The sequence below is a fragment of the Cimex lectularius genome, unplaced genomic scaffold (assembly GCF_000648675.2).
Source record: "Cimex lectularius strain Harlan isolate CLEC.00 unplaced genomic scaffold, Clec_2.1 scaffold67, whole genome shotgun sequence".
NCBI lineage: Eukaryota > Metazoa > Arthropoda > Insecta > Hemiptera > Cimicidae > Cimex > Cimex lectularius.
Genome location: NW_019392738.1, coordinates 1002863 through 1015447, shown reverse-complemented (window position 1 = coordinate 1015447; position 12585 = coordinate 1002863). Strand labels below are relative to the sequence as shown.

Sequence of the window (12585 nt, the reverse complement as noted above, 5' to 3'; positions counted from 1 at the left end):
AATCTCTAATTCTGATCAATGTGTCACACACCATTAAGAAGGTGCTGCTGAGTTTTGTCTCGTAGAAAGAAAAATGTCTTAACTAAGTAACCACAAGTTTTTGTCTGTGAGTCTTAACAATATATGCTGAATATGCAAAAGCATTAAAATAAAATAAATAGTTTAATAATAAATTTAAACACAGTAAGTAAAAAGACTCACCTGCAATTCCGTCTGTTGCGGATTAATGAAATCGTAAAAAATAATGAGCGGATTAGGATAATTTGTTATTTATAAAATCTAGATTTTTTTAAAAGTAATGGAGAGTAAAAGCTGAGTTACCTAAACTCTTCATAGTCTGTGGATAAATGTTGTTCAAGGATAATCATCACTTGGAGGATTTCACTGATGATTATAGGCCAGAGCGGCATGATTACCGAAGGGGACATTCGCAGAAGGAGGACTCTGAAGCACAGAAATACTTGAGCATGCAGGTTCGGAGCAAGCTGAGGTGTTTTTACGCAATCGGCTAATCTTTCTAAAATATTTTAAAAATATTAATTTTAAGCGAAAGTAAGTCCTCGATGATTTTACTAACCTTGAATGTCTGACATGTTATTATGAAATTGATCATTCTCTCCGCAATAAAGGACAAAGGCGAGTCTTTTCAGCAATTGAGCCCTCTGTTCAAATTCTTGTTCCTTACTCGAGAAAATGTTCAACGAATTGGACTGCGGGACGGACACCCGGCCTGAAAATTTTCGTTTCAATCCAAGAACTCAAAACATACAACAGAAATATATTACTCATAAATTCTCTAAATGTTGACTCTTCCTGTGACATCAAATTGTCAATTATTGTGCACCAACATTTTAAAGATCTTATTTCCATTTGAAAAAATGACGAATCAAAGAGAAGATCGGTAACTTCTTTTTTCCAAGCCTTTCTCGTATACTGGTATGATGTTATACTTGAAAGTAGCTCCGAGCATGCGTAATAACTGCTTGCATTTCTTTGCCTAAGTGATTTATGAAAAAATAAATAAATAAAACCTGTTGTTTTTAACGTGTAAAACAAATCTGAAAAATAAAATACATACGTATGGTTTTTTAAGTATGGCGTTACATTATACATTAATGTAGTCAAGAGACTGACAACTCTATCTTTTTCTTGGCTGCCAAAAGCAACATCTAAAAGCGGCCCAAGTAATTGCGATAATATTGTCAAAGCACCGATGCTGTATTGGGCCACGCTGTTACTTCCACCTAGAAGAGTAAAAAAATGTTTACCGTGTTATAAGACTGAACAAAAATTAATATGTTAAAAATATTTAAAAAACAAAGTTGTATGAAAAACAGATTTTTAATAAATTAGGGTTGAAAAGGCACAAAAAGAATTGCCTACTTAATTATTAATAATTTATATTTTTAAATAAGTTTAATTGCAATCAGTGGGCATGTGAAAGGTGTCAGCAATTTTAAAATTAACAATTGTGCCATTATAAAATATTTGTTCTTTAAAAAATTTGCTTTTTAATTTTAAATTTTGCTGGACTAAATTTTAATGACAAATTGAACTGAAATAATTTCTAGTCTGAAACGAAAATAATTACATTTTCGTTCGAGAGTATACATAATTATTTAAAAGTTTTGTAGGACATTTGACAAGTCTTTGAGTTGTTATACTTAGTACAGCAATTGATCATAAATTACCATAGAATTTATGTTTTTAAAAATTTTTTTAAGTAGTACATGTGAGATTGATTCATGTGCTCTTTCATTTTTATGACAGATGCAAAATAGAATATAATGATGAAACTGCCCATAATTTTTTTCCCATTTTTTAACTTAAAATTAAAGCATGCAGGGATTTCATTCCTGAAATCATACTTAACACAAATCATGCGCTCATACTACGTGCTAATACATTCAAGCAAAAAAAAAAAAAAAAAAAAAAATATTACAAAAAGTAGATTCCTTCCTGCAATAATGAACTAAATTTTAACACGATAAAATGTAGAATTTTTTGAAAAATTAGGAGAAAACGTTGATAGATGATTAGTGTAGAAATGTTTGTAATAGGTGAAAGCATTTTGAAAGGTAAAGTGATAACCATTTTTTAATCCCTCGGACTCTTTTTGTCAGTTCTTTTATTTTTGTTACTCTATTATTACTTACTTTTCTTTTCCGAGAAGTCTAAAGGGGTTTCATTGACAAATGTTTTCATGAACCACTGGTTCATAGCACTGATTTGGAGCTTTTCAGCATCCTGGCGGATTTTTTGCGTGACTCTTTTCAGTTTGGATTTTTTCTTCGGCTTCCCATCGGTTAGCTCGTCCAAAGTAACACAATCATATTCGGTAAGTTCCGCATCATCAACATCTATAGATGAATATGACTATAAATCATGGTTAATTATTTTGAAATTATTTCGTTTATGACGCGATATTCTGATCCTTGCTTTTTTTAAGACTAGATAAGTATGTGTAAAATCAGTGTTTTTCAACTTATAAACAAAAATAAATATCAACTTCACATACAATTTCACCCAGTTTGAACAGCACTAAAATGGTGCACAACATTTATTTTATGTTGTGGTATATAATCTTTTCTGTTAATGAAAATGATTGGGCATAAATTAAAAACAGTGCATACTAAGTGTGTAATACAAAAACTTTTCAAGGGAATTGAAAAAATACGAGTCTGAAGGTAGGAAAACAGCTCTCTATCTCTATTTCTAAATAATGCTATGACTAATAGCATTGTGAAAATACTGTAAAATTAGCTTGATCGTTGCTGATTAATCCCAGCCTTTGTCAGTTGACGCTATGCTTAAAAGGCTTAAATAACCGCACAGGCTGATATCTGAAAATGGCGAAATGCAGTGACAAACCCAAGCCTGTGCTCACCAGGATGATCAGGGGTGATCGTACTATCGGTTCATCATTCCACAGACCTCCCCGTAATGTTTTATGAATCTCTTTAAAAAATTGCAGAAGTATCTGACCAAGTGTATATTTTGCTTGATATGGCCTTTTAGCTTGTGTAGTTGAACTAGTCATCACAAAGCTGAAGTGAAAAATGCCAAACCATACAAAAAAGAAAGAAAAAAAACTAAGAGCCAAATATTACACAATTTTAAAATAACAATAAAATAATTTTATTAGTAGTTTAAAAATTAAAATAGTGGAATTGTAAAAAATAAAACTGAATTTGTTTTAACTTACCTGCAGACAATAAAAAATAAAAATTTACTGGATTTTTATTTAATAATTGCATATCATAAGTAGAAAATAATATTTCTGGCTATGAGAGGTAAGAGTGCTAATTTCAAGGAACCTATTTTTTTACTAGGCCAGAAAACATTAAGTCATATGTCCGAGCACCCTTGCCAATGGGTCTCCAAAAATCCAAGTTTTTTTTAAATAACAATTTAAGGAATTTTTTAAAAATAAAATAAGCTTTTGTTGTTCATTTCTAGGTTTTATATATCAGACGATTGTAAGGTTTTTAAACATAGGATAACAAAATAATATGCAGGATCATATTAAATGATGTTAGATATACTTCATGCTAAAATGTAGACACTTTCAGTAAAGGCAATAGGCCAAAAATTCAAAAATAAAAATAAAATAAGATTTGTTTTTAGCACCTTTTAAAGCCTTTAAATATGAATTTTTATGGCAAATAAAAATTTTTCTTTTTTGGGATGGATCAGCTCAGAGCCATTATTTTTTCCATGGTGTGCTGTATACCACTTAAAAATTCATAACACTTCTGGATTTTACCTAAAGTTCACAGGAAAGCTGTATTTTTCTTCCTTGAGCTTATATCGACAACCTTCAGGTATTATGCCATATAAATGATAAAAATAAGGATGAAATAAACCCCTCTAACTTTTTATTTTTTTCTTCGGCGACATTTATGTGATCGCATGCAGTCTCTATCTAGGGTTCTAACCCCTCTAAAGTTCACAATGGATTGTACGTCATTACTGAAGAATTTTTATTTATTAATATAAGCTCCAATGCTCAACAGGCGACATACCACATAACAATATAACATGTACAGAGTTGAGCCGACCGCTTCTCGATGCTCACCAGCTTTTGTGTTATTTACAATAATACAATAAATTACCAGTGGGCCTTGAGGCCACCTTGGGTGTTGGCAATCCGGGGTCAGACCTTGTGTCTTATCCTTTTAGCAAATGATATTGTTCAAGGGGTATCAGTTAGGTCATTATACTGGGTCAGGCACCAGACCTATTATACAGTGTGTTTGACTACTCGTGTTACAAACTTTGCCAGTAGATTCTACATTCAAAATAGAACCAAAACATCCTAATTAACTATAGTCCGAATCTAAACATTTTCCTAATTATTCCCCTCTTTCTGATTTTTTAAGATTTCACGATCTTGCTTCAAATAAACAATGATAACTCCAAAACTAAAAGGTTTTGCACTAATCTGTTGATAACACTGAAAACTATGTTAAATTTCCAATAAGAGGTGATCAATACTAAACCTGTAAATGTTAGTGAAATGAGCGTTTTAGTAGCCAGAACTTTAAAAAATAGTTTTTGTCAAAGTTGATAAACTTACTATGGTGATTCTATACTACTATTTCCAAATCTAGCGACCAGCAAATTTCAGAAAACATACCCCATTTAATATCCTTTTTAGTGGTGTATTTGCTTTTTAATTACTTCCATCAAAGATGAAGAAATTGATGAAGTTATGGAAAAAACTGTGGTTGACGGATTGGTAAGGTGGAAAGATTAATAATAATAAAAATAAAAAGCTTAAGGAAATTTTGAATGAATTTATTAAACTTTTTTTAAATTTTGATTCAAAATGCTCCACCCTCCGCAATACACAAACAAAGCCGTTTTCTAATATTAGCCACTGTAAGTTGAAAGTTTATTTTAAGTTTTTCTGCAGCGGACAGGATCCGTGGCTTTAAAATTACAGCATAATGCTAACAAGTTATCACATTGATAACTAAAAATATTTTTAATTCTTAAAACTCTTTTATTCCGGGGAATAATTATACAATAATCCTTTAATCAAAGATGCAGTCGTTGGTAAATAAGTAAACACTTGCACTTTTTCGGTTTCAAATCCAAATTAAAAAAGTTTAATAAATTCATTCAATATTTCCTTAAGTTTTTAAATTTTTTATTATTATTAATCTTTGAACCTTACCAATCTGCCAACCACGGTTTTCTCCTTTCCTTCATCAATTGCTTCATCTTTGAAAAAATTAATTAAAAAAGCAATTACTCCACTAAAAAGGATATTAAATGGAGTTCGTTTTCTGAAATTTGCTGGTAGCAAGGTTTGGAAATAATACTTTAGAATCACCATAGTAAGTTTTTCAACTTTGAAATTTTTTTGTTTAAGTTCTGGCTACGAAAATTCTTATTTCACCAACGTTTACAAGTTTAGTATTAATATTCAATTAATTAAGGTTTTAAGTTGAGATAAAAAAGTCAGTGTCATGAGTGGGATTCGAACCCACGACCTTCAGCTTGATATGCCACTTCACGATAGCTCAAGTGGTTGAGTAGCGGCGTATCAAGCCGAAGGTCGTGGGTTCGAATCCCGCCCGTGACACTGATTTTTTTATGTCAACTTAAAACCTTAATTAATTGAATTTTATTAATTTGTCAAACGGACCATGAAAAATAGTGAATTTAGTATTAAAAACATCTTATTAAAAATTTAACATAGTTTTCAATGGTACCAATGGATTTGTCCAAAAACCTTTTAATTTTGGAGTCATCATTGTTTATTTGACACATACCTGCAGTTTTTTCCCCCAAAAGTGTCCATTCTTCTGAGTCAGTTCCTCCGAGGGCCACCAATTGACAGTGCTCTTGATATGCTAGAGCATCTCTGCCGATCTGGCCCAACAACAGTGCCACTTTCTTTTATGTTTTTTATTGCATTTAACATCAGAGGGTGAGATCGTCATGGTTAAATCTGGAGGTTGAGACATCCCAGCTTTAGTTGCCTAAGTCCAGACCTGATCAGGAACCCAAACAACAACCACCGTTTTGCCAAGATGCTCCAGTTCAAATTCGGTCGACCGAAAATCTGCCACATACAGTAGTAACTTCGCTGAAGAAGTCAGTTTACAAAAGGTATAGCCATCATCATTATTTTTCTAATCCTTCGTAAAAACATAAATCGACAGATAATAATAATTTTAAAATATATTCATATTAAACTGTGTTAAGTTATTGAAATTATGTGAACAATTTTTTTCTCTCAGCCTTTTGGGCTCATTAGCAAGAAATGCTTGGACATGAGTCTAATATTTTTAAACTTGGTACCACCAAAACAATGTTCATCAAAATCCAAGATCCCATGTCTGTAGACTCCCCTTGTTAGCTTAAAGTACAGCTATATTTTAGAGAAAAAGTGAGACATACTTGTTGACTACAGGAGGTGAAATTTCATTTCTGTAATTTAGCCCTATAGCAACTCTATTTATTGACTTGTATTATTAAGAACGTGGAAAGAAAAGCTGAAATGTGTTTAGATTAATATCAAGAAAAAAATTGTAACAATTCATGCGCATATATAAATTATGTAAGCATGCGTTAGCTAAGATATTTATATATAAAAATTCTATCGTCAAACTGAAAATAGTGAATAATCTAATAGGAAATAAAATTAAACAAAACAGTCCATTTGTCAGGATGATTTCAAATAAAAAAAAGATCATGCTTATGAAAAATTGGTTACTTACATTTATCCTCTTTGTCTGGGGTTATGACTGGTTCTTCTTCACGAACTGTTAGGTTTTTCCTTATAAACCAGTTAGTATTCAACAAGCAAGCACCAGCAATAGTGTTGCACGATTCAACAAGCTAAAAATTTTTTTTTTAAATTACAGTCTTAAAAAAAATCAATTAAATTTATACTTTTATAGTAATGTCTTGCAGGTCTTTTTGATCTTTTTTATCCGTGAAAGCGGGGCATCTTTGAATGAACTGGCTCAACGCGCCGAGGAGTAGAAACTGGGCAGGAGGGCTCAACGCCGGCGCCTCTCTGAGCAGCTGAAGCAAAGAACTCCAGCTCTCGAACAAGCTGGCCACAGTGATATATTGCGCATAATTTACGAACAGTTCGAGCGCGCTTACTTCAACGCTTACAGCAATTTCCTAGAATTTTTGACATCAGTTTATGAAAAAAGGGGTAATACTTTCAGTTTTACCTGGTTCATAGCAGGTTGTCTAACGACTTGATGGAGGGTCTGGGTGATAATGTCAATAGGCATTGCTTTAATGCCTATCAACAACTGCACTAAAACATGCTGGTCTTCACTAATATTTGATGTTGCCTGTTACAAAATAAGTAAATAATCATTGTAGATAAATAATACAGAAGAAAGTAAAATTTAATAAAATAATAATATAAAAATAAGCCAATTAAGTATAAATATGATTACAGATTACCGGTGAGACCGATTCTCAAGGTGTGATCCACTGGGTTGATAAATTAATATAAACAACAAAACAAAGAAAACTCACAAAAATACAAAGGCTCATATGTATTTGTATCACTGGAACGATGAGAACATGTTCACAGCTGGTACGGCAAAAAATATTATTAGGACTAATGAGGACAGCAAAGAAAACTACACTAAGAAAAGAAGAATCTGTAAACGGAAAACTTAAAACAAAAGTACAAGAATGTACTAATGCGAGATTATCCGATACTTATGGCTCCTAGGGACAATGTGGACAGGATATTTGAATTGGACTTATTTAATTTAATTTTATGCATATCTAATTGATACAATGAAAAATGAAAAAAAAAAAAAAAAAACAGTAGCCAAGATGTGCCTGTTTGACCAGGCAATCCTAAGTTCCACCAATCCTGGTCAACCACGTGGTTAGAGGGGCAAGAATTTTTGTTTATTCCGCAAAAGAGAAGCTTTTAAGGAAAACAAAACGTATAAAGACGAAACAGCTTCCAGAAAGAAAAAAAAAGTGAAAAAACAAAAAAGTCTTCAAAATCCCTAAAGAATTTATTCCTCACCAAAAGAGAAACTTTAGAAAATTTATTTATGTAATTCTCAAAATGGATTACCAAGACATGTTCAATTCGACACAGAAAAGGATATGTGAAGAAGTATGGAACTTAGAAAAGAGCAAAGAAAAATATGCAGAATTTTCTAACTTCCTAGTCACAAAATTTAAACAAAAGGGTCTACCCTCAAAACATTGTTGGCATTTAAATTCTTTTTAATAAATATTTTTTTTATATGAACTTTTAATATATATATATTTTTGCTGTTTATCTGTTCTAGAAGGGTGAATTACTTGGATGTGGACTGTTGGCAGAGTCTGTGATTGGTCTAGAGATGTTCTGTTACATAGGGTTTAAATATATACAAATCCTATTTTGTTTGCTGAGGAATGAAAAAATTGTCGGTCAAGAGAGGTGGCCGCTATAGAGAGGTTTCGCTATACCAGAAATGAATGGGGAAAAAAAGAAAGCCCTGAATCGAGGAAGATAATTATTGGTGATGAATTTAGGATGCAAGAAGATACACGAGCAGTTTTTGCCCCTAAAACCAAATATTCAGGAAAACAAACAGGTTAGGTGACAAAACAAAATTACTACATCCTAGGACATGCAGGAGTAATGAAGAAGAGGATTGCAAGGAATGGTTGTGTTTTTTTAGCATCTTAGGAATGAAGTCATGGTGAATGTAAGAACACAACCGACTTCCGATCCACTGGTCACAACAAACCAAAAACCTCTTAGCAAGACTGAAATAAGAGACATCAGAATGCATTAATGAGCACTTGAGAAAGGTTGGCATCAACCAACATCGTGCAGATTTTACGAGGAGGTAGAGAGAGACCCCAAATGCTAATCTAAAGGCGAAAATTCTCTGTGACGTAGAAGAAATACAATTAAAACTTGATCTAAAATCAAAATTCTTGATGAACTGGGACTTACCAGTGTGCTATAAGTACAGACTATCTTTGGCCAATCTATCTTTGAATTTACATCTACATCTAATAAAACTTTGCATGGACATACTGTGACCACTGGTGATGCAGTTGGTTTCCTTTGTTCTCTCCACACGATTGCCATTGCTGCTAGAAAACTTGTTGCATGATGGACAGCTATGGGGCTTAAAAATTCTATTATTTGCTGTTTGATAACCCTCGGACTTCCTACTTCACTGTTTTCCTCATCTCTAAAAGTAAAGTAAAAGGCAAGTATTAAAATACAAAACAGTTAACATTTCTATTTTAAGCTACCTTTCTTTTATATTCATTAAAGCATGCCATAAAACTGACACACTTGCGATTACTTGAGGAAGCAATCCAAGGACTGTTTTACGTGCTGCAACTTGCGCTTCATTCTTCTCTTTCTTTGGTTCCTTTAAGAACAATTAGTTTTAGAAAAAATACACTATAATTTGAAGCATTTTGTACTTACTAAATTTGCAGAGCTGTTGCCAAAAAAGTAAATAAAGTTACTCGGATATTGTGTAGGCGGTTGAGTCACAGAGGTCGAATAGTATTTGATACTGTTTGACGTATCGAGCAAACAGAAATGACACAAAACCGTTAAAGCTTCAATCTGTATTAACCCGTAGTCTGGAGGAAAACTGGAAAAAATGAAACTGTAAATATATAAATACGAATTTTATGTAATTGACTTATTACCTGGAAGTTCCAGGTTTGACATAATTCTCCGACAAAACCTCGATATTGTGACAAATTTGCTTAAGCGAAGTGGCGACAACTTTAGTAAGTGCTGGCCCCAAATAAGGGAGAGCGCAGGCTAAAAGGCCGATCCAGTTAGCATGAGTGTGACGATGTGTAGTTATATCCAAAGCGTGAGTAATCTACAATTATTAAAAAAAAATATATATATATATATATATATATATATATATATATATATATATATAATTTGAAGCATGAGAATAAATTTAGGGTTATTACAATTGTAAGAAAAAGAGGCTGTTGTGGTATCGATTTCCCGTTTATGTATTTACAATCATTTAAATCTCCTTGCTTGTCCGATGACTTTGACTGATTTTCTCCTCTTTGTTGTGCTACTTCATATTCTAAAATTATTATAGCTAATAAAAGCCTGAAAAATAGTAAAAAGTAAATAATAATTTTTTTATTATATAAAACAGTGTACTAACCTAACTTGATTTTTCTGAAGTGCTTCTGCATGCCTTGATAGTCTTTCTTGTGTAGCATCGTAGCTGTCATTAAAATTCAAAATTTGTTGGCTAAATTGCGATGTGTTGTAACTTGTACATTGCAGACTCGTGTATGCTGTATGCAATACTATTTTATAAAATTTAGTTCGGATAAAAAGTTCTCCAATGTACTTAGACAATCCGTCTGTCCCTTCGCGAATGATTAGTATGAGTTGAGTCGTTAGTTGGGTGAGAATTTCGGTGCAAGTCATTTGCACCTAGACAAAAAACAATTTAATAATTGTGTTCTTTAATACAGTTTGAATTTATATACCTCTTTATTCCCAATTATGTCTTCTTTGGTAATATCAATTGATTCTAAATTAGGATAGTAACTCCTTAGGAAATATAGACATATCAGTATGACAACTTCTAGGTACATAGCATTTTTAATGCTATTTCCTTCGAGATCCCCTGAAAAACCTCTGCCAAATAGAGATTTTCTATGTCTAGCTAGTAATTTTAATATCGGAGACCTGTGAAGTTAAAAACCAATTAATTTTTTTTTTTTTAAATATATAATTTTGAAACCAACCTTGAAACCAAACCCGTACTGGCCGTGGTACATATAAATGCGCGTGGATTGCAAATAAGGATATTCCTTAATGTCTCAAATATGTACAAAACCTTCTTATGATTGTACTTATTCTTATATAAGAGTATATGAGCATATGAATGATCAATTTTAGTCGTGTGAGATGTAATTGTAGATTGATATTGAAGTTTTCGATGTAGTTTTGGCTTTGGCCTAAGTGCCGGTTTGATCTAAAAACAGAAATAAAAATCAATAAGATAGTCAACTATATAAAATAAAATTGAAGGGGGGAGGAATAAATAAAAAATGACCGCTTTTCTCAATATTTATTTCCTAAGCCGTCTTCTAATTTTTATTATTATTTTACTGCTTTACTCTTTATAATAATTTTTAAACTGCCCTTATTTTATTCTCAGTATTCATTCGACAACCAGGGGGTGACATTCCTTGACTCGTATAAAGAGTTCCATGGTTTTTGACACAAGGAATGGGAAAGGCTTTTTGCTCAATTTTAGGCTGAGTACACGCCATCTGTAACACCTATACTCCGCACTTTTGGTTGAAAGATTATCAAAATCACATTATGCGAGAGAAGCCATACTGCAGAATTTCATTATTTTCCCTAAATTTGAAGAACTCTCTCTAATATCTTATCTGTATTATTCCCAATACTATTTTTAGTCTAGGAGTCTTGGTCAAGCTACTGTCATGGCACCTGGATTGTAGTTTTATTGTGACATTTCCATTCTTACTTGATGTCCTGAAAAGGACATAAGGATCTTTTAAGACCGCAAAAAAAGGTACCCCTAGCACAGGTACTTCCGACAGATCGGTCCGCCTAGAGAATAAACTTTCTCATTTACCCTCCAGTAATCTCACCATGTACCACTATGAATCCAAACCCAATATCAAGCTATAGGCCTGGAACTTGCTTGTGCCCGTAATTCAGGTATTTTCGCCTGTAGGAGTCACATACTGCTGTCCGAGAAATGTGACTGATCGCACAAGCGATGGTTCATGTTAATGAGAATCTTAACAGGTTCTTGTCAAACTATCTACTGGTTTGAATTGTTTGCCTGTCATTCGACTAGTGACAATATGAATATAGAGCTTATACACAACTAAAAAAATCAAGAGCGGGTAAGAACGCTGGTATGAGAATTATGCTAGAATATGGCAGCCAATCTTTGAAACGCCTGTTTTGATTTTTGGATGAAAAGGGTATTTTTGTACATAGATTTTTTTTATTGCAGTTAATCTTATTACTGAACAAAGGGACTGCAGTGGCTGAGCAGTTAGGGCGTCCAACTCATATTTGCCACGTTAACGGTTTTAGGTTCAAATCCTTGAGCCCATGGCATTTTAATTGATTTTGAAAAATGTAAATAACCTCATCTGCAACAACAAGGTTGGACCTCTTGAGTAGGCATGTACATACAAAAAATTTGGGGATTGATGTATTCTGTGTTTACTGTTTTGCGAGAATGTATTTATAAGCGTGATTGTTTTTGTAGTGCAATAGTGACAATGGTGGAATATATAGCATTTTTCAGTCAAATGAAACTTTTTTTTCAATCAAATGAAACCTTTTTCCAAGCAAATGAAACTTTTTTCAACCAAATGAAACTTTTTTTTCAATCAAATGAAACCTTTTTCCAAGCAAATGAAACCTTTTCCAACCAAATGAAACTTTTTTCAATCAAATGAAACCTTTTTTCAAGCAAATGAAACTATTTTTCCAAGCAAATGAAACCTTTTTTCAACCAAATGAAACTATTTTTCCAAGCAAATGAAACCTTTTTTCAAGCAAATGAAACCTAA

General features: G+C 32.6%; 1 protein-coding gene across 2 annotated transcripts in view; it reads right to left on the bottom strand.

The window, feature by feature from the left end:
- LOC106667108 (protein dopey-1 homolog) overlaps positions 1–12585 on the bottom strand; it is a 31333-nt gene that overhangs the window by 4382 nt on the left and 14366 nt on the right. The window contains exons 14-29 of one of the 2 annotated variants that reach the window (XM_014394842.2): positions 10765–10994; positions 10504–10705; positions 10170–10447; positions 9961–10111; positions 9679–9860; positions 9449–9620; positions 9268–9389; positions 9044–9203; positions 7203–7328; positions 6910–7149; positions 6735–6855; positions 2157–2360; positions 1079–1244; positions 786–997; positions 578–730; positions 322–517 (exon numbers count right to left, since the gene is read on the bottom strand). In XM_014394842.2, coding sequence (XP_014250328.1) covers positions 322–517; positions 578–730; positions 786–997; positions 1079–1244; positions 2157–2360; positions 6735–6855; positions 6910–7149; positions 7203–7328; positions 9044–9203; positions 9268–9389; positions 9449–9620; positions 9679–9860; positions 9961–10111; positions 10170–10447; positions 10504–10705; positions 10765–10994 — 2915 coding nt within the window. The remainder of the gene's footprint in view (positions 1–321; positions 518–577; positions 731–785; positions 998–1078; positions 1245–2156; positions 2361–6734; positions 6856–6909; positions 7150–7202; positions 7329–9043; positions 9204–9267; positions 9390–9448; positions 9621–9678; positions 9861–9960; positions 10112–10169; positions 10448–10503; positions 10706–10764; positions 10995–12585) is intronic. The other variant, XM_024227050.1, reaches the window with a different exon arrangement.